At 39.6% G+C, this 25,000-nt stretch overlaps 1 protein-coding gene across 1 annotated transcript in view; it reads right to left on the bottom strand.

The window, feature by feature from the left end:
* The window catches only part of LOC126185013 (GDP-fucose protein O-fucosyltransferase 2), an 81,242-nt gene extending 57,459 nt beyond the window's left edge, over nt 1–23,783 (bottom strand). The window contains exons 1-3 of the mRNA XM_049927737.1: nt 23,499–23,783; nt 23,303–23,414; nt 9,965–10,106 (exon numbers count right to left, since the gene is read on the bottom strand). Of these exons, the coding sequence (XP_049783694.1) occupies nt 9,965–10,106; nt 23,303–23,414; nt 23,499–23,659 (415 nt within the window). The 5' untranslated portion in view covers nt 23,660–23,783. The remainder of the gene's footprint in view (nt 1–9,964; nt 10,107–23,302; nt 23,415–23,498) is intronic.
* Nucleotides 23,784–25,000: the final 1,217 nt, after the last annotated feature.

The raw sequence follows: 25,000 nt of genomic DNA, 5'->3' as shown, positions 1-25,000 counted from the left end.
CAGTGGTGAACTAGGTTCAGCAGCTGTAACATCAAAGGGCTGCTGATCAATAGGCCAAACACCCATAACTCTGTAGGGATAGGACTAGTGCTTTGTCCAGATGCAAGAGGGTGAAGCAGTCTGCAACCCAGGAAGTGTGACTGAGGCAGCAATATGTAGAATTTCAAAGGGAACTTCTTATTAAGCTGGTGAATATGTGTAAGCCACATCCTCAGAGCATCAAATAAAAGTAAAAAGAAAATAGAAAGAATGAAGGTAAGATTACCACACTGAGCAGTTCATTATTCTACTATTCTATTATTCTACTATTAATAATAATAATAATAATAATAATAATAATAATAACAATGACATCTTGGGTTGTCAGGTGTTCTGCCGGATATCAGCGTCATACTTGCACGATATTTCAGTCACGTAGCTCGTGATCTTCATCAGGTGCGACCTGAGACTGCTCCTCGAGTGGACCTGGTCCAGTATTTATGCCTATGGCCTTCCCCCTCCACCAACGGCTGCAGGCACTTCCTCTGTGGTCCGCGCCCATTTCCTGCGACCTGCTGGAGCGTTGCTGCTCCATTTTCCATCCGCTGCGGTTCTAGGTGTTCCCTCTGCGGTCCGCGCCCACCAAACCTGCTCCTGGGGGTTTCATCTATGGTCTGGGGTACCAAGCGTTCCCCCTGTGGTCCGCGCCCGCTCACCACGACCTGTTGGAGCGTTGCCGCTCCGTTTTTCGTCCGCTGCGGCTCTGGATGTTCCCTCTGCGGTCCGCACCCACCAGTCCCACTTCTGGGTGTTCCATCTTCGGTCTGGTGCGCCTGGCAGTCCGTCAGGGGCTCGTTTTCCATCTCCATGTCTCTGGTTCTTCTGTTTGTGTAGTTTTGCAGCTGGCCCCGTTGCTCCTTTAACAATTCCAGAGCCGGATCCCAAGCTCTGCGTAGCTGGTACCCTGTGTCACGGTTCATAAGATAGTCAGCCATTTTAATTTCTATCGATTCTCTTACAACACTGTCCCAAAATCTGGGTGTTTGTGCTAGAATCTTGGTATCCTCATACTTCATGGCATGATCTAGTTCTAGACAGTGTTCAGCAATGGCTGACTTAGTCACCTGTCTTAATCTAGTGTGCCTTTGATGTTCTTTGCACCTGATCTCCACAGTTCTTGTCGCCTGGCCAATGTAGGACATGCCACATTGACAAGGTATATTGTAAATCCCTGGTTTTCGTAACCCCAGGTCGTCTTTGACACTCCCCAGCAGTCCCCCGATCTTGTTGGATGGACAGAAAACACACTTGATATTGTGTTTACGGAGGATCCAACTGATTCTGGCAGAAATAGAGCCAGCATAGGGCAGATATGCCACCTTCTTTGCTTCATCTTGGTCTTCTTCAGGAACCTGTGGTATAGTGGCTGGTTGGAGTGCCCTCTCAATTTGTCTGTCCGTGTATCCATTCTTGGAGAAAACTGTTTTGAGACGTTCTATCTCTATAGGTAGATTCTCTTGGTCTGACAGGGCACGTGCTCTGTGGACCAAAGTCTTCAGAACCCCATTCTTCTGTGCAGGGTGGTGACAGCTGCTGGCCTGCAGATATAAATCAGTGTGTGTTGGTTTTCGGTACACACTGTGGCCAATTGAACCATCTGCTTTCCTCTGGACTAGTACATCCAGAAATGGCAGCTGGCCATTCTTCTCCAGTTCCATGGTGAACTTGATATTAGGGTGGCATGAGTTAAGATGTTCAAGAACCTCATTGAGCCTGTCCATCCCATGTGGCCAGATCACGAAGGTGTCATCCACATACCTAAAGAAGCATTTGGGTTTAAATGTGGCTGTCTCCAATGCCCTCTCCTCAAAACTCTCCATAAACATGTTGGCAACCACAGGGGACAGTGGGCTGCCCATAGCTACACCTTCAGTTTGCTCGTAATATTGGTTTCTGTACAGGAAATATGTGGATGTCAGTGTATGACTGAACAGGTGCTGCCACAATAATGACTTTTCTTTCCTCTCAGCTGAGCTGAGATATATACCAGGCGTAATAAGTAGTTTTTAAACTCTATAATTTATATGGAATAATAGTCACATAATTAACATACTTTGAGACATTAATTATTTTAAAATTTGTGATTTATAAATCTCAATAACATTCAGTTTCAGTGCTAGGTTAAAAACGCATAATTTCCTGAGATTTTATGAAATTCATAAGACTCCCTGAGATTTCCCAGATTTTTACAGGTAAAATATAATTCCCTGAGGTTTCCAGTTTTTCCAGAAGAGCTGCCACCCTGCTTTTTGTACCCACGACTAAATTACCAGAGTGTATGTGGCACTGCCATTGTAATGGGCTCTCTATCTGGCGATTTTCCAATATTCTATTCATTATCACACTTCACTCAGAATTATAACACAGATGTATTGTTTTGCCTTCCAGCAGGTGCAGATTCTGAATTTGACTACCAGAAAACAGATTGTTTTCAGTTAGACAACCAACCAGATCAACTTCTGAACAAGTTCTTTATAATTTCTCAGAACATTAATTGTCTTGATATGACCTGCTACTTCAATGAGTGCTGTAAAATGTCCAGTTGGGTTTGTCTCCCTAGTGCTCTGGTGCAGATACACCTGGTCTTTGCCTCCTCCCCATTCTTCCCCTCTTCATAAGCAGCACTAACTTCCAGTTTGGCAAGGTGTGGTGTTCCTTACAGAAGATGATGAATAGAGCCAGAAGGTAGTACCATTTCCTTTGCAATGACCCTGTGTTTCAGCTTATGCATAAGCCCACAGGCAAACTTCTAGACTGCATCAACTAATACGCCACTATGTGTACTGGCCCTGTGTAGCCCCAATGATTTGCATGGGTGGTGCAACAGTTTGCCGTTCACCAAGCACACCAATCAGCCCCCAGTCCCACACCAGTTGCTTCAGCCATGACCAATACTGACACAGCTGTGGGATGGAGTTCCCATCCAATTTGAAGGCTCTTTCCTGGGGTCTGCACATCATGGTCTCCTTCTCCCACAATCCGTACATTGTCCACCTGCAGCTGACAACAATGGCAGCCTCAATGGGAGCTTTGACTGGATCATCACAACAGAAGGTGCACCCACAAGATAGTGACCAACGGCAGCCCCAATTCACAAAAATATGAGTATCTTCACAGGATGCTTCTGGATCTCCTGTGTTAACCCCAAGAACACTAAGCAGACAGACAGAGACACACAGTTCTGTATGGATGTCTTGATGTGGACATGCACATTTGGGCAGAGTTCAGGGTGTATCTGGGGGTCCATTGTCATTACTAGAAGTCTCCAAATCCAACTCCATCACAATGGTTGACCGGGATGTCTCCCCAGAACCTTTAGCAATGACACCACCCAGCTCTCTGCCACTTCTACTGTGTCTTCTTCCCCCATAATGGCCAGGCAGGTACCAGCTTTATGTGTCAGTTCATGGGAGGGGGAATTTACCTACCACACTACACATGCAGACCGACGATACATACATATTGATACATGTAAAATTTCACACGTCTGGCGAGAGTGCCTGCGGAGGGAACAAGGCAGATATTGCAAGCCAATCATGTAGCTCCATAGTGAGCCAATTATAAGGCTGCCCAACGGTGGTTTCAGCCCTAGTTGCTGCTGCCCAACTCACTTCTACAAGTGGACTCTTCACTGATAACTGTTTCTTATTTGTTTAGTGCAACAGACCAATAACTTGTGGATTCCACAACCTCCTGCCTATGTGGGATTTTGATAATGAAGTACATGTTTTTCAAGTAAGTTGAGCTTGGACTTTATTCTATTACTCTGGAATGATCTCATAATAGTTCCTCTTTGTGGCTTAGATAACTACTCCATCAATAACTACTGCTGTTCAGTTCACGGATTAACTGACAATTTACAGTGCTGTTGCAGAAGTTATTTGTGTTCAGTAAACATTGTGGCCAGCAGTCAGGGTTACACCACAGTTCACTTCAAACTTTCACATTTGGTATGAGTTGTAAGATGAGATACATCAGTCATGGAGAAATTTGTGTGTCCTTGCATGACAGTATAGTCAACACAATTATGTAGCAGGTCACACACAGCAAGCATTACACTTAAGATACCACGGCATAAGTAAGAAAACTTGCTCGATGATGGAAATTATTTGCCATAACATGTCTTGCACAAAATAAATAAAAATCTTGACTGTTAGCTATAATGAAACCATTTCTTCTTATCATTGTAAGCTAATTTAATAATGCCTGAAACAATATCAGAAAAATCAGTTTGAAACCAACTTTGCTGCCAGAATAGCTTCCAGGTGAATTGAAACTTTGATGATTGTTTTGTGACTGTTGTATGGAAGGAAGACAAACATTCCATGTGATGAAACCATAGAATGGAAATCTGCATTTTTGATGTCCTGTTTCAAGTGTCCGATGCAGAAGAACAAGTTATTCCTTAGTGCTGTGAAATTTCAACAACCAGTAAATGCAAAAAACTGTTCTCGTATAATATGAGATACACTACAAGAGCGCAACATGCCATATGACATTTTTAGTGACAGTGTCTCTAACTTCAAAGGCCACTATTGGCAGTTAGATAATCCCAGTGTAGTGTTGGACACGTCAGCGCAATTTAGTTAGTAAATGTTGGGCAACAGCTATGTCCAATTTAAATGAAATGTAAATACAACTACAGTCAATTTCTCAAGTTGAAGAATGGAAATTTAAAGGAATCTAAACCCCATATATTACCTGTAGTTCGTAGGTGGAACAGCCGGTTTGAAGCAGTATTCTATTTGGTAAGTAACTTCTACCACACTGTAGGTTTCTTTAAATTGCCAGAAATGAGAGAGACAAGCAAATGTGGTGTAAATTTTACACAAAATCTTAAGGCCAGACATGAATAGGATTTACTCCCATATGGTTTTTGTCAAATGTCAGGCAGCTTGTGGAACATGTAACTATACTTGAGGACTCAAAGTATCCAGCATCACCTGTACTTTATCTAAAACTGTATACTTAATCTCAAATTAAATTTTGAATAATATGTGAAGAACAGCACTTAGAAGATACATAACAAGCACTGTGTGCTCTAATGACATCAGAACAAGCTGCATGCAAAGATGTCTTTGGCAAGCCAGCTAATTCTGCAAAAGAGTCACTCCATGTCAAATCAACATAACTGCCAACACAACCAGCTCTGATTTTAATCAAATTTGGTGCGTTCATTGCACAAAAGGAGAGAATGAAAGATTGCACAAAAGGAGAGACTGAAAGATGTCACCATTTCAAAATTGTAGCACGAGCATGATGAAAGTAATGGCCATGCAAAGTTCTAAAAATCTGCAGACAATTCAATAAATGCTGCTGACAAAAATGGTTGGTTCATCTGGGGAGGGGACCAAACAGCAAGGTCATCGGTCCCATCGGATTAAAGAAGGATGGGAAAGGAAGTCAGCCATCCCCTTTCAAACAAACCATCCCGGCATCTGCCTGAAGCGATTTAGGGAAATCACAGAAAACCTAAATCAGGATGGCCGGATGCGGATATGAACCGCCGTCCTCCCGAATGCTAGTCCACTGTGCCACCTTGCTTGGTGATGAAAATGGCTGCAACTTCTGTTCTAACAGAGATAGAACCGTGACTCAGGTAGTTTTGGAAAGAACTATGAACAAATGTTCACATGATATCCAACATGGCCATATTCAAACTGTTCATAATTAAGGTAAGTGACTCTGACCTTGGATCTTGAATATCTCAAAACATATCAGCTTCAAAATTTCTGAAAAAATATATTTGCTTCTTCAAGTAACACCACAGAACACAGTAAAAAAGTGTAGTTGGAATGACATTTGGATTGAGAGGTATAAATCATATCTACAGCTGTGTTTTCCAAAAATCAATACACTTTGAATGCAAACTGCAGAAAAATGAAAAAATACTGAAAAATATGTTAACTGTTAGAAACATGGTGTAATAGTAACACACAGTACAATAGCAATTTGAACAGGTCAACAGCGAGTATCTGTAAGATGCGAGGTAACGAACTATGACCTCTGACCTTCAATGATGCAAAACATGATACAACCATCACAGACAGACATAGGAGGAATGAATAGCAAACAGGTTCATATTTACACAAATAAATGCAAAGACAAATGTATCATCAGAACACATCATACCTCAATACTGGGTAGAAAGATACAACACTGTGCATCGTTTGGTGAAAGGACCCACTTCCAGCTTGTTGCTGTTCTTACAGCAACCTTTGTTGGAAAACATTTCTTATCCACAGTAAAGATGTCAGTTACCTTGGGATTTATTAATAAAGGTGAAGGACCATGTGCCTGTAGGAAGCTAACTGTAGCCCCACTGGTAACTTCCTTAACATTCGAAACACATCCAAGCCAGCAGCAACCTTCACACATGTAAACAAAGAAAACCAGTGATGTCACCAAGGCATGAGCCTTGTTTGATCACTGTTAGATATTCATTTCTGAAGTTTGGTGAATTGGAGAAAACCTTAGTTTGGATTTTCTTGTGGCTGGTGGAAATAACACAGTGTAACTTGTATCTGCAAATGTGCGAATCTCAGCTAGCCGCTGTTGAAGGATAGATGGTTCTTCACCATACTATTAGTTTTATAATGTATGTGATACACTTTAATGTTACAGGACTGCATGTCATCATCTGAGAGCTGTATACACACTGCAGACTGACTTTGGGAGCAAGTCTCTTGATGATACCAGCGATATCATCAAATGGTCCTTTGCCATATGATGTGGCAAAGAAATGCCACTCTACACAGACACTGGAATCACACTCATGAAAAGATATGTTTTCAAAATACTTTTGGTGTCTGTAGTGGGCTGCAGCACCATCTGAGAAGTAATAAATGTACTTGGGTGTCTATGACAATGGGACATCGTGAAGTTAACAAAATTATGGAGAAAAAGATGAAACCAAATAGTATCATGTGTAAGGCATTCTGATATGATGATAAATAAAATTTGAGCAACTGTAAGGGTTTCTGGATGTCTATAATAAACAACAAATGGGTGAATGGTGGCCCGTGCATTGTTCCAGTGAAACACCCGGACCTCATCCTATAGAAAAATGCAAAATTCTCTGCAACATTATGCCTAATGAAGTATTTACTGTCACAAAGTCTCTCTTCAGATGTTGCAGAAATTCAAACTGTTAGTTGGCCACTGAGGAGTGCAGAAAGAGCTTTTCTTAATTTTTCAATGAGGTTTTCCCAGAAGCTTTCCATAGAAGTCAGACATATCTGGAGAGTTATTTTATCTGTAGATGTCAACAGTTTGTACATTATTTCATCAGTTCAATTTTTGTAAAGCAATTCTCCTTGTATGTCATTACAAAATATGAACTTGGGTAGTTCTCTATATATTGACATATAACACTTTGGCTCCATGGGAGTAGAAATGATCTGAGCAAGACAGCGTTTGTACATGTTGACAATCGGCAAAATGTGTCAACTCTTTCAGTCTCAAACCTTTCAACATGACACCTCCAAATTTTCGTGAATACTGCATTTTTGTAAATACTGCAAACACACATACTGTGGTTACTGGGTCATAACTGGAAAAATTTGAATAAAGCTACTTTTATCTTTGAATGCTTGACACAGCTCATTCATGTTTCCCAACGCCAGTGTGTGTGTGTGTGTGTGTGTGTGTGTGTGTGTGTGTGTGTGGTTTTTTTTTTTTTGAACCTTGGAACCATTTTCCTTGACAGAAACAAAATCCTTCTCCCTAGGTAAACAGTGGCTTATATCTCCTCAGTTGTAGAATTCTATGGCATGGTTCACATGTTCACTTAGGACACGTATAGCTCTTGGATTAAGAGTTACTAAGATACCAAATTCTTTGAATAATTGTTTTGTTTTTCTCACTAAATAGTTTGATGCTCCTAACTCATTTTCAATCCTCCAAAAGCTCCTACTCTTTGCAAGATATGTTAATATCTGCATCTTCTTCCTATTTGTGGTGCTAGTACCGAATTTCTCTTTAAACTACATTATAGTTTCAGATTTCACATTTTTTTCACCCTCTACATTTTCTCATATTAACTTTGGAATACCTCAACATTTTCTGAAACTTTTTCTGTGCATATGTTTTCTCTCTCTGTCTTCTTTTTCACTGGTGACTCATCAAGGAATACAGACTGTCACTTAATGCAACTAAATCAATATCTGTGGCTAAATATGTGTCAGACTCATCTGAGGATATATGCAGGTTTGTGATATTACCTCATTCACGGTTCTGTCTATATTAGAACAGCAGTTACATTTTTGTCAGCAGTGTTTCTTGAATTTTCTGACCATTTTTAAAAGTAATTATTTTTGTCGTGATCATGCTACAATTCTGAAATTCGGTGCACTTTTTGTTCTCAGCATTTGCAATGAACAAATCAAATGTGGTAAAAATCAGAGTTGGTTGGGTTCAAAATTGCACTTTCCTGTGTTCATTTGACATGGAATGACCAAATCTAGCTATATTGGAAAGCAAGGATCCCAATCATAAGAGGTTTGAGTCTTAGCTCTGACATTTTCTCCCAGGAATGTCATGTTAAATAACAGTGAAAAGAAGATCAAATTGAGACAATTTTATGTTTTTAAGGTGTGACATGACATGCAGTGTGTAGTGGGTTTGGTCATTTTAAGTAACTTGTTGAAAAGCAGTTAAACGAAAATGACAAATTTGATGTAATGAATGTTTTACATGCCACTCAGACTGAGCATAAACATAACAATATTTGCCAAACATTGTTTAGATTTACTGTGGATACCAACAATGTTGCTCACTACAACAGTGTTGTTACAGACAGCAGATGTAATATTAAAAAATGTAATACTGAGATATATACACTACTTTCTTTTGACAAATAAAAATATATAATCAAAGAAATCAGTCATAAAATACCAGTTTTCTTTCTTTCCTCAAAGACACAAATGACACAGTAGTAGTTAATGAAGCAGTTGCCAACTACAAGATATAACATATACTAGTAACAGAGAGTAACCAGATTCATTCAAATCTGCACATCTAATCATTTCCAAATAATTGGTGCTAATTTTGCTAACATAAATCCTAATTTCACCAAAAATAGATTTTACATTTTTAGATCTATAGTAATGGCTTACTAATGCCTAATGACAGTTATCATTTCTTCAATTAGTGAGTGCTGAAATCATCACATGTAATAACTGCATACGTGCATAATGATACGCAAGCAAAATAAATCATTTTGGTGACTACAAATTAATTCACAGAATCAGAAATCAAGAATAATGAGTGACATCTAATGGATAAGTTGTGAAGAGGCCACCCAACATGCTTCAAAGGACAAGACAAGTAACTGCTTCAGAATATTCTTAGGGTGAAAACTTGAGAAGTAATTCTGCTCACACAGAATAAAAACTAAATAGTTACAGAAAATTATGTCTACTGTTAATGACTCTATTGTACTCAACACAGGTAATATGACAACTGAAAATGAAGAGAAATATGTCAAGGAAACATGAGAAATACCTGAAGTGATAGTTGGAGCTTGACAAAATGGCAAAAAACAATGAGAAAGAAATAACAGAAAGAATATCACACGTGGTGCCGCACAAGACAACATGTCAGGGACAAGCGACAGATCAGCTGAATGATGGACTATCAGCCAAGTAAGTACATTACATAGCAATAACAAAAGGTCTGAGAAAGAAAAACTGGTCAGTTTTATATTTTCATCCAACAATACATGAATTCATGCCAGCTTAACTTCCGCTTTGACAGTGGTTTACACACAACAAAAGGCTACTCTTAAAATTTATTTTAAAGACTTTATTCATAAATCAGCATGCAATGTCATAAAAACATTTTTAATCAGTGTGATATTTCATTCAGAGGTTCACACACATACACAAAGGAAGAAAAAACAATTAAGAAATTACATAATGCATACCGGAAAAAAAATCTGTCATTTCCACAACTGGGGTAAATTTTTTGAGGCTCTCTATGTCAAAAAATAAGCTCCAAGGCAGCATGTCCTGTCTTCCAACATCTGTTGATTGCCAGTGATAAAGCTTTGGCCATGGAGGTAACACCTTCCAGGATAGGAATGACAACATATTAACAAAATGGGTGTAGTAAAAAAACAGGTACATGAAATACATACCATATACACATATTTCACACACAGGAAAAATGCTGAAACAACCAGAAAAATTGTCCACAAAGACATGTCATTTTCCTCGAGAATGTTGCGAATCACAGAAAAGATCTAAAGAGATATGTTGATACCAAACATAACACATTTATAGTTGTTAAGAGTTTTGTTGTACAGTCAGGTCCACATCCTGATGCAAGAAATTGTAAGAAGGGTTTGGATTGCTGATTCAGTCAGTCAGGAAGAGAGAAAATAAGTTACTAATTATTTAAGACATAAGACAGGACAAACAGAGATCTAACAATAGATAACGAAAAGTGTAGATATCTCAGGTCTCTACATCAGTTATTACTATCTCTACAGCAGTTAACAACAGACAAAGCCAAGTCATTTCCACAGGTTTTGTGGCCGTATCACTTAAATATAAATTGGTTAGACACAAATAAGTATAGAAAGCATGTGGAACTAAAGTTGCTGTGGTTTAGGAAGAAAGTAAGATGAAGTTTTAACATTAACATCCTGTGAATGATGAGATCATTAGAGACGTAAGTCATGTTTTGGACTGAAAAGGATTATGTCAGAAAGCATAGTGACTAATGAGGATTAAAGATGACATGAAACAGACAGTAATTATTATGGTAAGTGTGAATGTACAAAGATGTATGGATTCTACAGATCCCAGTATGCAAACGATGTGATACCATTCATCAGCTCTGACTTGTGATGTAACTACGTTGTGTTATGTGATTTTATGGTTGCGTGGAATATTTAAAGAGGGCCTTTTGCAGTGTGTAGTAATGCTCTCTAGTGTTGAACATTAATGTTCTGAAGTTGTGTTTGTCTAAAGAAAGTGTTTTGTAGTATGTGGTGGCAATTTCTAGTGTTGAATGTCGACATTACAAAATTGCTTTTGTTTCAAGAGGGCATTTTGTAGTATGTGGTGGTGCTTTCTAGTATTGAATGATGTTGTTACCAAGTTGCTATTGAATGTTGTTAGTGAGTGATTGGAGTAGTGTAGTGTTGATTGTCAGGCACTGTATATTACTCGTTTGCTTTGTATTGCAACCGCATGTTCAGAGCTTTGTCGGTATTGTAGAGTCTTCTATTTTGGTCAAGTAAAGTTTTTCATTACAGTTAAATCAGTGAATTTTGGTTTTATGGTGTCATGCTCTTTGTTATAGCTAAATATGCGAGGTGAAATTTTCAATACATGTTTCTGGAATGATCTGTGCTTTCCACTATGAATGTTCACCCTTCAATAGAGTGTGCGATTGTCTGTACTTCCTGGCAGATTAAAACTGTGCTGGACCAGGAATCGAACCTAGGACCTTTGCCTTTTGTGGGTAAGTGCACTACCAACTAAGCTATCCATGCTTGAATATCTCAGTTGGTACAGCACTTGCCCATGAATGGTAAGGGTCCTATGTCTTAGTCCTGGTCTGACACACAGTGTTAACCTGCCAGGAAGTTTATAGTTGGTTTTTCTTGGTATCATGAACTTTGTTCTAGATATATAAACCAAGTGCAGTTATCTATACCAGTTTTTGGAGCAAGCTGTGGTTTTGGGGAATCATTTATTTCGTTTGAGCTATATAGGTCAAGTTAAAATTCCAATACCAGTTTGTTACAGATTTATTTGTATGTCGGTATCATTGAATTCAGTTTATCTATTCAGGTCCTCTGAAGTTGGCAGTACTAATTTTGTGGATTTCATGTAATGTAAGCTTTCTAAATTTTTGTGTAAGTTTCAGTTTTGGTATGTATTTCACATGAGGAATGTCATCTATCTTGTTGGTCCTCCCCCAAAACTCCCTAACTGCTGAGGTTGCCTTGTTAGTTTCTTCTTCGTCTTTTAATTACAGGGTTATTACTAATGATTGAAGCGATTTCACAGCTCCACAATAACTTTATTATTTGAGATATTTTCACAATGCTTTGCACACACATACAAAAACTCAAAAAGTTTTTTTACGCATTCACAAATGTTCGATATGTGCCCCTTTAGTGATTCGGCAGACATCAAGCCGATAATCAAGTTCCTCCCACACTCGGCGCAGCATGTCCCCATCAATGAGTTCAAAAGCATCGTTGATGCGAGCTCGCAGTACCGGCACGTTTCTTGGTAGAGGAGGTTTAAACACTGAATCTTTCACATAACCCCACAGAAAGAAATCGCATGGGGTTAAGTCGGGAGAGCGTGGAGGCCATGACAAGTTGGCGCTGTCGGTCTCCAGTTGTGGCATGAGTCAATTTTCCAGCATGTCCAGATACACGTGTCCTGTAACGTTTTTTTCACAGAAGGAAAAGGGGCCGTAAACTTTAAACCGTGAGATTGCACAAAACACGTTAACTTTTGGTGAATTGCGAATTTGCTGCACGAATGCATGAGGATTCTCTACCGCCCAGATTCACACATTGTGTCTGTTCACTTCACGATTAAGAAAAAAATGTTGCTTCATCACTGAAAACAAGTTTCGCACTGAACGCATCCTCTTCCATGAGCTGTTGCAACCGCGCCGAAAATTCAAAGCGTTTGACTTTGTCATCGGGTGTCAGGGCTTGCAGCAATTGTAAACGGTAAGGCTTCTGCTTTAGCCTTTTCCGTAAGATTTTCCAAACTGTCGGCTGTGGTACGTTTAGCTCCCTGCTTGCTTTATTCGTTGACTTCCGCGGGCTACGCGTGAAACTTGCCCGCCCGCATTCAACCGTTTCTTTGCTCACTGCAGGCCAACCCGTTGATTCCCCCTTACAGAGGCATCCAGAAGCTTTAAACTACGCATACCATCGCCGAATGGAGTTAGCAGTTGGTGGATCTTTGTTGAACTTCGTCCTGAAGTGTGTTGCACTGTTATGACTGACTGATGTGAGTGCATTTCAAGCACGACATACGCTTTCTCGGCTCCAGTCACCATTTTGTCTCACTGCGCTCTCGAGCGCTCTGGCGGCAGAAACCTGAAGTGCGGCTTCAGCCGAACAAAACTTTATGAGTTTTTCTACATATCTGTAGTGTGTCGTGACCATATGTCAATGAATGGAGCTACAGTGAATTTATGAAATCGCTTCAATCATTTGTAATAGCCCTGTATTTTGGTTACATTTCATATAATGAGATCATTTTCATCTGTTCAAATCTTGACCGTGACATCGTGGTCATCATATAGTATATGGGTGAAACTGTCGTGTCCATCACCTTGATGACACAACGGGTGGCTGGTATCTGTATTGGTATTTCCAATGAGTGGTCGCAAATGTAAACACTAGACTCTTGCTAATCCGGCCCTCAGTAATCTGGCACATATCCAAAAACATGTGCACACTCAATTATTGTGTGCAACAATGTTTACTTAACCCATTACTGGCCATAGTCCATTTTTGGGACGCGTATATTTTACTTATTTCTACATAAGCAATGGAGCTTTTAGCCTTTATTGTTGCACCTGTAGGTTCAACTAACTGCTATAATGCCTGTAAATGTAAAATAACTTTTTTCTAAGTACTTCACGTCAGGAAAATTATAAACTTGCCGATTTTTTGTTCTCGCACTTGGCAGCACTCTATGTCTGCCGGTAGTTGCTGGACAACAATGAGGTGTGATTTAGTTGTCTGGGCGTGTTTGTTATGAACATACGGATGTCCGTGTAAGATTAAGTATGCTTCAGAGTTTTTTAAGTAAGTGCAATATCGATATATTTTATGCATCCCAATAATGGGACAATGGCATGTTACACTATCATTTATTGTTGATGTGCCCTATTCTTATATACACGTATTATACAGAGAAGAATTGCATTTTACGTTCTTTATATCTGCTTTTTTTCCATATTCTATTCGAATTTTACGATTCCAACAGGATAAAAACATGCCGCTTGGACTTCCACTTGAAGAAATTGTAGCAGAACTAGAGAACTATCAAGAGAGTGATGATGACGAAGAATTGGCAATTATTCCACCCGATGCAGATGTAATAACAGATGAAGACATTGTCGAAAATGTACTGAACAATGAGTCTATTGTACAAGTTGTAGCCGGTACTTTAGAGCTCATAACCAGCCGAGGTGAAGCTAATGCTACAATTGTACCTCCAGAAGCCAAAAGAAGGAAAGCGTTACGAGATGGAGCAAAAAGTTGTACGTTTGTTGGTGTACACGACAAGTGTTTTGCTTTATTTCATACTGAATAAACATTAAATAATATTAAAACATTATTTATTTATTGTTTATGTTGTTTCTTACAATATTATGCATGGAGAATAAGATTGTGAATTTTGATAGCGCATTTGGCCAATGTCCCAAAAATGGGATGGTCTGTAGTATTTTTTCTAATAAACTGGTAATTTTCAAAATAACTTTTTAATCAATTAATCACTCAATGTAACATGTTTAGGTATAAAAGTTTGCAAAAAATGATCCGATAGAGTTTTGGACAGTAATGGGTTAAACAACGCTTTATATACTGTATTTGAAATTGTAGCTTTCTTTACAGTTCAGAATCATGTCCTCTAAAAGGAAACACATTACGCTAGATCTCAAGCAGAAACTCAAAATTTTAGATAAGTTAAACCAAGGCTCTTCGCAGAAAGCCATTGTTGCTGAGTTCACTGTTGGACGAGTAACTATTTATGACATCAAAAAGAAAGAAGATGTTATTCAACAGTACTCAACACGAATGGATAGTGAGTTGGGAAAATGGAAGGTTATGCGAAAGAGTGAGAATGAAGAACTGGACGTAGCTGTTTATAGATGGTTCATACAACAACACAGTAAAGGAATTCATCAGTGGCCTGATTAAAAAAGAAAAAGCAGCTGCATTTAACAACCAACTTGGTGGTAGTAACTTGTTTGCAGCAAGTGAAGGTTTGCAATCAAACTGGAAAATAAAAAAAAATAAAAAAAAAAAAAAAACGACATGGCATTCGGCAGCTGACAGTCACCAGGGACAGTCACTCAGCTAACGATAAGGATGCTGATGAGTTTGTATGCAAGATAAGGAAGATAATAGAGGAAGAAGATTTAACTGCTGATGGCTTGTATAATGCTGATGAAACAAGACTCTTTTACATGATGCTTCCTCCAAAAACATTAGCTGCCAAGAACGAGAAGGAAGCTCGTGGTTACAAGCAACGGAAACAGTGGATAACATTAATGGCATGTTACAATGCAAATGGAAGTCATAAACAACCGCGTATGGTGATTGGAAAATCCCAACATCCACGTTGTTTTCAACACACTGACATAAACACTCTAGAAGTGCAGTATTGCCCTTTGAAGAAAGCGTGGATGGACAAATATTCTCTCAGTGGTTCCATGAAATGTATGTACCAGCAGTGAGAAAGGAGCTCAAGAAGAAAAAGCCTCCACTGAAAGCTATCCTTACAATTGACAATGCTCCCAGTCATCCTTCAGATGTTTCTCTAAAGTTCGGTGGTATACATGTACAAGCACTCTTTCTCGCACCCAATGTGACAGCCCTAATTCCGCCCATAGACCAGGGAATTTTGGAATCAGTTAAATGTCATTATCGACATTCACTTCTCATCTCCTTGCTGAACGAAAGTGAAAATGATTCTATCAAGACTATGCTGAAGGCATGGAAAGCAATTAACATATGTGGTGATGTTTTCCAAGCAGCCGAAGCATGGGATAAAGTGGAGAGTGCTACCATAATAAGGAGCTGGAGAAAATTGTGGCCACCAACTGGTGCCGAGTTGAATCCAGTAGTGAGTGACAGCGATGAGGCAGTCAATTCAGAATTATCAATTACTATGTACACTGACATGTTCCACAACCTTCCAGGAGGAGGAGAAATTGATGATGATGTTCTTAAGTGGCTGAATGAGGAAAACTGTGACATGGATCAAACTTTAACAGATGAAGAAATAATCAAAAGTGTGCACGAAAGTAATGACGAAACTAATGAAGAAGAGGACATAGGAGGAGAGAACATGAAGATTTCTCACACTGCTGGTGCTGAATCTGTCGAGGTCTTCCTGGAGTACATTACGCAGTACCGATATAATGCTTGTAAAGCAGTAGCATTATAAAGCATGCCACTGTTGCATATCAACAGTGTGACAGTTAAAATTAGGGACATGTTTCATAGTGAGTGATACGACTGTATAATTATGTGCAATATACACTCAAGAACTAAGTTTTCTTTGAAAATTAACGTACACACATCAAAAAAAGTTTTGCATCATCCCGGTTCCCAGAACTCCTGAAGATAGATGTTGACTGTGGATATTGTAACACAGACACAGTCCCTTTGACTGTTCAGAGATGTCACTAAACCAGTCCAAAGATGTATACAACCATGCACGAGCAGAAGCTATTAGACGGAGTGGGTCCGACAGCCGATCAGTTCCAGTGATTCCATCAGGAAGGAGCTACATGGCTCGTGTTGTCTGTAGTTCAACCATGCCTAGATGGTCAATACCATGGTTCAATCGCGTCTGCATTGTTACTTTGTGCCAGGAAGGGCTTTCAACAAGGGGAGTATCCAGGCATCTGGGAGTGAACCAAAGCAATGTTGTTCGGACTTGGAGGAGATACAGAGAGACTGAAACTGTCGATGACATGCCTTGTTCAGGCCGCCCAAGGGCTACTACTGCAGTGCATGACTGCTACCTACGGATTGTGGCTTGGAGGAACCCTGACAGCAACACCACCATGTTGAATAATGGTTTTTGTGCAGCCACAGGACGTCATGTTATGACTCAAACTGGGTGCAATAGGATGCATGATGCGCACCTTCATTCCCGACGTCCATGGTGAGGTCCATCTTTGCAACGACGACACCATGCAGCGAGGTACAGATGGGTCCAACAACATGCCGAATTGACCGCTCAGGATTGGCATCATGTTCTTTTCACCAAAGAGTGTCGCATATGCCTTCAACCAGACAATCATTGGAGACATGTTTGTAGGCAACCCGGTCAGGCTGAACACTTCAGACACACAGTCCAGCAAGTGCAGCAAGGTGGAGATTCCCTGCTGTTTTGTGGTGACATTATGTGGGGCCAATGTACACAGCTGATGATAATGGAAGGCACCATAACGTCTGTATGCTACGTGAATGCCATCTTCTGACCGATAGTGCAACCATATCGGCTGCATATTGGCGAGACATTCGTCTTCATGGACGACAATTCACGCCCCCATCGTGCACATCTTGTGAATGACTTCCTTCAGGATGACAACATTGTGGCCAGCATGTTCTCCAAACACGAACCCTATCGAACATGCCTGGGATAGGATCAAAAGGTCTGTTTATGGCCGACGTGACCCACCAACCACTCTGAGGGCCTATGCCGAATCACCATTGAGGAGTGGGACAATCTGGACCAACAGTGCCTTGATGAACTTTTGGATAGTATGCCATGACAAATACAGGCCTGCATCAATGCAAGTGGACGTGCTACTGGGTATAAGAGGTAAGGTGTGTACAGCAATCTGGATCACCACCTCTGAAGGTCTCGCTGTATGGTGGTACATGTAATGTGTGGTTTTCATGAGCAATAAAAAGGGTGCAAATGACGTTTACGTTGATCCCCACCAATTTCCTGTACAGGTTCCGGAACTCTCTGAAACTTTTTTTGATGTGTGTGTTTTTGGATTTAATAAAGTATATCCTCTGTTTTAAAATTGTATCCTTTGGTTTAATAAAGTACAGTACACTATATCCCCTATGTTTTCAAAATAAATGAATAAATTTCAGACACCCAATAGTCTGGCACTTCCGCTAATCCGGCAACCATGTGTGCCAGGAATGGCCTGGTTAGCGAGAGTCTAGTGTATTTGCATGTAACACTTTCTGAAGATTTAAACTTACTGGGCAACAAAAGTTAGTTTTGGCCATGAATGTGACAAGTCATATGGCAGCAAATGCCAAGTCAACTTAACAGCCTACAACAATAAATGACTATCATATGTGGCACTGCAAGACACTAGTGCAGAACTTGAGCTAAGTGTAGCAAACAGAAAAAACAAATCTAGCTTTCATTATGCAAGCTGGAGCAGAAACTAATACAAGTTTTATGCCCACTAAGTAAGAAGCCAATAGTAAAGTTAATTAATGACAGTGTTTCACAATTAACTTAATTTTATAACTGTTTAATCTTTCATTCTAATCTAGAACTATGTGAGCACTGTCTTATCAGGTTTCCAAAATATACAATGCAAACATTCTAGTAAAAAAAACTACGGTCCATGCTGAGACACATGAGGGGTCAATAGTTTAATCATCTAAGCACAAGAATCAGATGCTCGAGAGTGCTGAACCCTCCCTAATTCACAATGATGCACACAATACTATGAAGGGAAACTGAGAAGTTTGTCAGGGTACAGGACACTTTTGTAATTCAAGAACATTACAAAATTCCAATCAACTTTCAGCTTACAACTTCTTCTAAGGAAATCTCTTTTGCATGCAAAAATTTGAGAATCTTTAAATCAAAACAATAAAATCTTGTTATTATGTGGACACTACATCATGGCAGTTTTAGATGGGGAGTGTCTCGAACTATGGCTGCATAAGATACAGGTAGAGGATGGGCCTGAACTACCACTGCCAACCGCAGCAAACAGTTTTACTGTAGCCACTACAACATGCTTTGTGTTATGGATTGTTTGTTTTCTTTTCCTTATTTTGAAATACATGACTAGACTAACGCTGGTACGAATGCAACTCTCACCACAACAAAGGGAATCCACAATCTCTGTGACTGGGGAAGCACACAACGCAGATAGAAGCGGAGCTTATTCCTCTGCACTGCTCCTCTCCCCTGAGACAGTCCAAGTTCTCATTTGTTTACAGCAACGGTCAACTGCCACGATATACTGTCTGTGTAATATCTTAATACAGATACTGTACACCTACATATGATAAAACAAGTTGTCTTATTTTTCAGACCGACTGTAGTATGCACTTTATTATTGTATAGCCTCTCACTGTGAAGCTTTTATTTTTAACTGTACCACTTACGCTGGTATAATTTCAGTCTCACTGCTGGATCCTCATTTCGACAATGTCCTGTTCACAGTTATATTCACATCTTGTGTGTTTCTGTTACATTACATTACTACTTCCTCCATACATCATGGATACGACATTTTGTAATGATGCGGGGCGTGTCAGTATATAATAAGTTTTCTTTACACATTTTAACCCTGTATAGCTGATACTAGTAGGAACCAAAATTACTAATGTTCTGTAGATTGACAACGCACCATTTTTAAACTACGGAAACTTGGTGTCAAGCAGTCCGAATGGCTATGAGATTGCCATTCATCAGTTGACAGGCAGCGCTATGGTTGTCGGTTCACACATACAAATGTCCCTCACCCCACCATTGCCCAAATGTGATACACACACGTCAAATAGGTCTTGCTGTTTGTACTGCGGCCAATCAGAGAGCACGGCGCCAAGTTTCTGTAGATTAAAAATGGTGGGTTGTTTACCTACACAACATTAGTAATTTTGGTTCCTATTGGCATCAGCTATCCAGGGTTAAAATTTTGTGACACAATTTTTCTCCACCCTCTGTGTGTGACCCTAGATTTTTGTGGCAGCTTAATTCACCTCATTCTTTGCCAAGGTCAGATTTAACCCAGAATAGTGAAGATCATCCTTTCTTCTAGTGCTGTTTCTATGCACTTCGCTATTATTTTTGAATTGGGACGGGTTATTAATAACGAATTTCATAAGCGAAAATACATATTGCGATGGTACTGTGAATATCCCGAGTTCCTTAAATAAATGTCTGCAAGGTGATCTTGGGCGGACTCCAACTATTATTCTGATTACAAGCTTTTGTGCAATGAATATTTTTTCTCTTAATGATGAATTACCCCAAAACATGATGTCGTATGAAAGCAGTGAATGAAAATAGGCATAATAGGCTAATTTACTGGTATGTTTATCACCAAAATTTGCAATACCCCTAACAGCATAAGTAGCTGAACCTAACCGCTTCAGCAGATCATCGATGTGTTTCTTCCAATACAATTTCTCATCAATGCACGCACCCAGAAATTTTCAATAGCCTGCCTTCGCAACAAACTTCTGTTCAAATCAATGGTATTATGCCATTTACTGTACAGAATTGTACATAGCGTGTTTTGTCAAAACTTAGTGAGAGTCCATTTGCATAAAACCACTTAATAATTTTCTGGAAGTTATTACTTACAATTTCCTCAGCTGATTCTTGTTTGTTGGGTGTGACTACTATGCTTATATCATCAGCAAAAAGAACTAGCTCTGCACCTTATGAATACAAAGTGGCAAGTCAATAATATATATTAAGAACAATGAGGGACCGAAGACTGAACCCTGTGGGCCACCATTCTTGATACCTCCCCAGTTACTTACTTTTGCAGACTACCTGTACTGTTAATTTCAACCTTCTGCATTCTTCCAGTTAAATATGAATTAAAACATTTGCGCATTGTCGCACTCATACCACAACACTTAAGCTCGTTGTTGTTGTTGTGGATTCAGTCCTGAGACTGGTTTGATGCAGCTCTCCATGCTACTACTTAAAAGCTTATCTAGAAGAATTTCACAATTCTAACAGTAAAACACCTTTGAGAAATAACAAAAAATCCCAATGGGTGACGTGTACCACAATTTAGTTTAAGCTCTCACACACACACACACACACACACACACACACACACACACACACATGCTTCTATATGTTGCTCTACACAAATTTTTTTTTAGTTTGTAAATTTTTCACATTATGACAGATTTTAACATATATGGCAACTCCTCCGCTCTCCATAGTATCTCTACTTACATGTACTGAAAGCTTATATCCACCTACATTTTCCTTTTCCATATCTGAGACTATATGATGTTCAGACAGGCATAGTACATCTATTCCAACTCCAGTTTCTAAATCTTCTAAATAAGCTATTTTTTCACTGTTCTTTTATGAGAACCTTGTGACGTTTTAAAATCTCTACTACCTGCCTGTCTGAGATCATCATTAAGCTTAATTTCATTCAATGTTAAATCATTGTACACTGATCTTAGCCCAAAAAAGAGGTACTCCCACGAGTGTCAGCGCCCCCCCCCCCCTTCAAAATTTTGCTCTCATCCCAGCCAATCTACCCTTCCCTTTCCTATTGAGATGCAGGCCCTGTCTTGCGAAGTCCCAACTACCCATACCATCAACAGGAACCAAACCCATGCCTCACAAAGTAGCTGCTTGAAGCAGCTGATCTAGCTACATACTGACCCTCCTGACAGAGTTGTTCTATTGGGGCCAATCCTACCGCATGAAAGGAGAAACCAAGACAACATTTGTATGGTTTGTTGCAGATGCTACTTTGACCAGAACACTCCCAATGTTGTAGCCCTAATCCCTATAAATACTGTTTACCACTCCACCAACCACAACATGATCCTGCTTTGTAAAACCTTTGCACAATGATCCTACATCCTCTATCACTTGGCTAAGACATGCACTGGGCTTGAAAAACCTTGTGATCTGATTTCTGTCAACAAATTTTTTCTAAAAGATCTGGCACACATTTCTTCCATGGCTACTAGCTAACAACAAAACTTTCCTCTGACTTTCGTCTTTTTTTTTGAAACAGTTGGTTTTCTGGTCAAAGTCTGCTGAGTGCTGACTACATTTGCATCTACCTGAGCCTCTTCCTTAGTTAACTGAGGTAGAAAGGCAAATCTATTGTTTGTGCCAATGACAAAAACTGTCAGATTTTTTGTCTGTTTTGTTTGGTAACCCCTGAAAATTCTTTAAATGTCATATTTGTCTCATATAGGAAGTTACAGTAGAGCAGTAGTTAGAAAGTTCTGTTCTTTGCTGGTAAGGTTGGCTGGCTCTCAGGACCAAGTTTACCTTGCTTCTCCACTGTAATACAAAACATTCTGCTGCAGGGAACATCTCATTGTAACATCAAATGTGTAGGCCTAGAACGGGTCGACAGAAGCGTCCGATCCCACGCGTCGGCTTTGACCCGTGACGTAAGGGTGTTGTCGTGTGTGACGTCATGACGGCGCGGAGTTTGGTTTGAGTGTGGCTGTCTCCAGTTCTGTTTTATCTTATTTTATTTACTTTTCTGATCTGTTCGTTCTATCTCGTGAGATTTTTTTAAAATTTAAAAACACTTATTACTTATTTTAATTATCTGTTTCCTCGAATTTCTGTTTTAGTTTATTATATTTATCTTTCTGATCTGTTCGTTCTATCCCGTGAGATTTTTTTTTTTAAAGACAAAAAACACTAATCAGCTACTGAAGCATCTTTATCTTCTATGGGTTGCAGGGGTTACGACCCCTGGGGAGGTGGGTGGGTATTCATGCATGGCTGTCTTCACTTACACGTTGTAGCTACGCAAGGCGTCTAAATTTGTTTATATTTAGTTTGCCCCCCACACAAAACACCCCATTTCCCGCGCTTGTCCCGTTAGTGTCATTAGGCTTCTTGTGGAAAGTGTGTGTTTGTTTTTGTTTCCGCCATATTTGTGACGTCATGGGTCAAAGCAGACGGGTGGGATCGGACGCTTCCGTATTTCCCCTAGAACCACACTGCAGAGAATTTGAAGACACGTTTGAAGATTATTAGTATGAAATCTTGATTATGTCATTCTCTCTATAGGTCCAGCACTGTCCATAATAGTATACAGCAATCATAAATTGAATATTTCAATAACATTAACGAAATTTATACCAGTGTTTGCATGAGTATTGGGGTATCCAGACCCCATCACGTTGGTTATGAACCCAATAATTCGTTATGTAATTTGAACAACCAATAATTTTTCTTGATTATCAGTTCCTCTCTTTCTTGAATGGAATTACAACTACGGCCACAAACAAATTGTACTGTTCCTTATTAACACGTCAATCAAATCCTACGCGCAGGCTGACAAGTATAAGACAAAACAGTTGCACGTTGGTAAATAATGCGCAATATTTCATGACATCTGATATTACTTGCTGTGGATTATTCATGCTAACATGAAAAGGAAAATAAGATTATATGTCTGGGTGAAAATAATCATGTAACTATATAAATTTCATCAGAGTACGGTACGATACAAAATACGTAAAAAATAATGTACACGCAAATGCTACGTGCTGTAAAAAAAAAAATAAAAAAGTTCATACCAGTTTCCAGTTCCCATGAGATTGCAACGTCTTCATAAGAACTGCCATTCGCATGTAAACATCTCGGCGCAAATTGAACCCTTCCGGTGGATTCACGTCATACAAAATGTACCTAAAAATATGATACGCGCTAGAATTTTTTTTAAATGTCGCAGATACAGTTTCATAGCACTTAACACAAACATTTTTAGCCTACCTGTCAGTGTTCCAAACGTTCCTTGGGTAACAGGAATTACTACCATCCTCCTCCGAAACACAGAACTGTGGCGTTTCGCTCAAGACACTAAATGATGTCGTAACAATTAAAACTTCGAAATAAATCGTTAACAATACTCGTTCACGTATTGAAATTTCCATTGCCGACAGACAAGCTAATGACACTCCATTGTTTGACACTTCCTACAGCGTTCCGTACACCGCGACACCTCCAAAATCAACACAAACACAACACATACCGGTGGAATCTGGGCAGGCATGTCGACTATCGCCCTCATAATCGATTGTACTACAGTATCCTTAATGGCAAGAATGTGTATATAAGAGGTTCCACAAGCCACAAAAACATGCAGCAGGTGTAAATATCGAAATTATTTTTACGCTCCCTCCTTGACTACTGTTCACATGGTGTTGTAGAAAATATTGACGTAGTTTTATGTTCTTCAGTTACCACAGATATCTACACTATAACAAATAAATCTTGAGTGACCAGCTATCGAAATAGAAAATTTTGCCTTTGACCTTGCCTATCATCAGCAGTATCCTCCTCATTTTGACGTAGTTTTTACGAAGGTCACAATCTGCAGCATTGTCCCCAGAACAAACAGTGGTCCCAATGACCTGAACCAGAGGCTACGACTATCCTGTGACAAAACTAGACTGTGACTTCCTAAATTTGCACCATAGGTCTGGATGTTGTACGGTCCCACTAAATCGATCACGTGAGCACTACACGCCAGAGGCAGCTACCCAAGTAGCTGACTGTGTGTGATGTGTACACAAGGTTATATATATATATATATATGACGACCCTCCATCCAATCCTGATAACGATAGTTGTATCACAGTAAGATAAAAGGAAATGCCTCCTGTAGGTGAGAGCATAGGGAAACAGGATATGAAGGTAGTGTATTTGTTGCAGTAGACAAGAAACTCAAATCCATCCAGACAGAAGTCGAAGCTGTAAGTGATTCAGTACCAAGGGTGGGAAAAAATTATAATAGGGTCCTTCTATCGACCATCATATTCTCCTACTGATATAACTATAGACAAAACCTTAGTTTGCTTGTACGTGAGTTCCCTAATGATACTGTAATCAGTGGAGGAGACTTTTATCGTCCAACAACTAATTGGGATAATTATTGTTTTCTTAGTGATAGGCATATCAAGTTAGTGTGTAAAACGTTACTAAATGCCTCCTTTGAAAACTACATAGAACAAATATTTCATAACTGCTCCCTTCACTGAACATTACAGCAACAGTGAATGCCAAACCACAAAGGGCCACTAAAACAACCAGAAAAATTTATATGTTCAGCAAACATGATAGAGAAACAGTAGTGTCATACCTCAATCAGAAACTTGAAACTTTTAGTTCAGTACAGGAACACGTAGGGGAAATTTGGCTGAAGTTTAAAAGAATAGGTGATCGTGCACTGGATAAATATGTGCCAAGCAGGACAGTTCATAATGGGAGAGTTC

The sequence above is a fragment of the Schistocerca cancellata genome, chromosome 4 (genome assembly GCF_023864275.1).
Source record: "Schistocerca cancellata isolate TAMUIC-IGC-003103 chromosome 4, iqSchCanc2.1, whole genome shotgun sequence".
NCBI classification, from domain to species: domain Eukaryota; kingdom Metazoa; phylum Arthropoda; class Insecta; order Orthoptera; family Acrididae; genus Schistocerca; species Schistocerca cancellata.
This window is presented reverse-complemented; position numbering and strand designations above follow the sequence as displayed.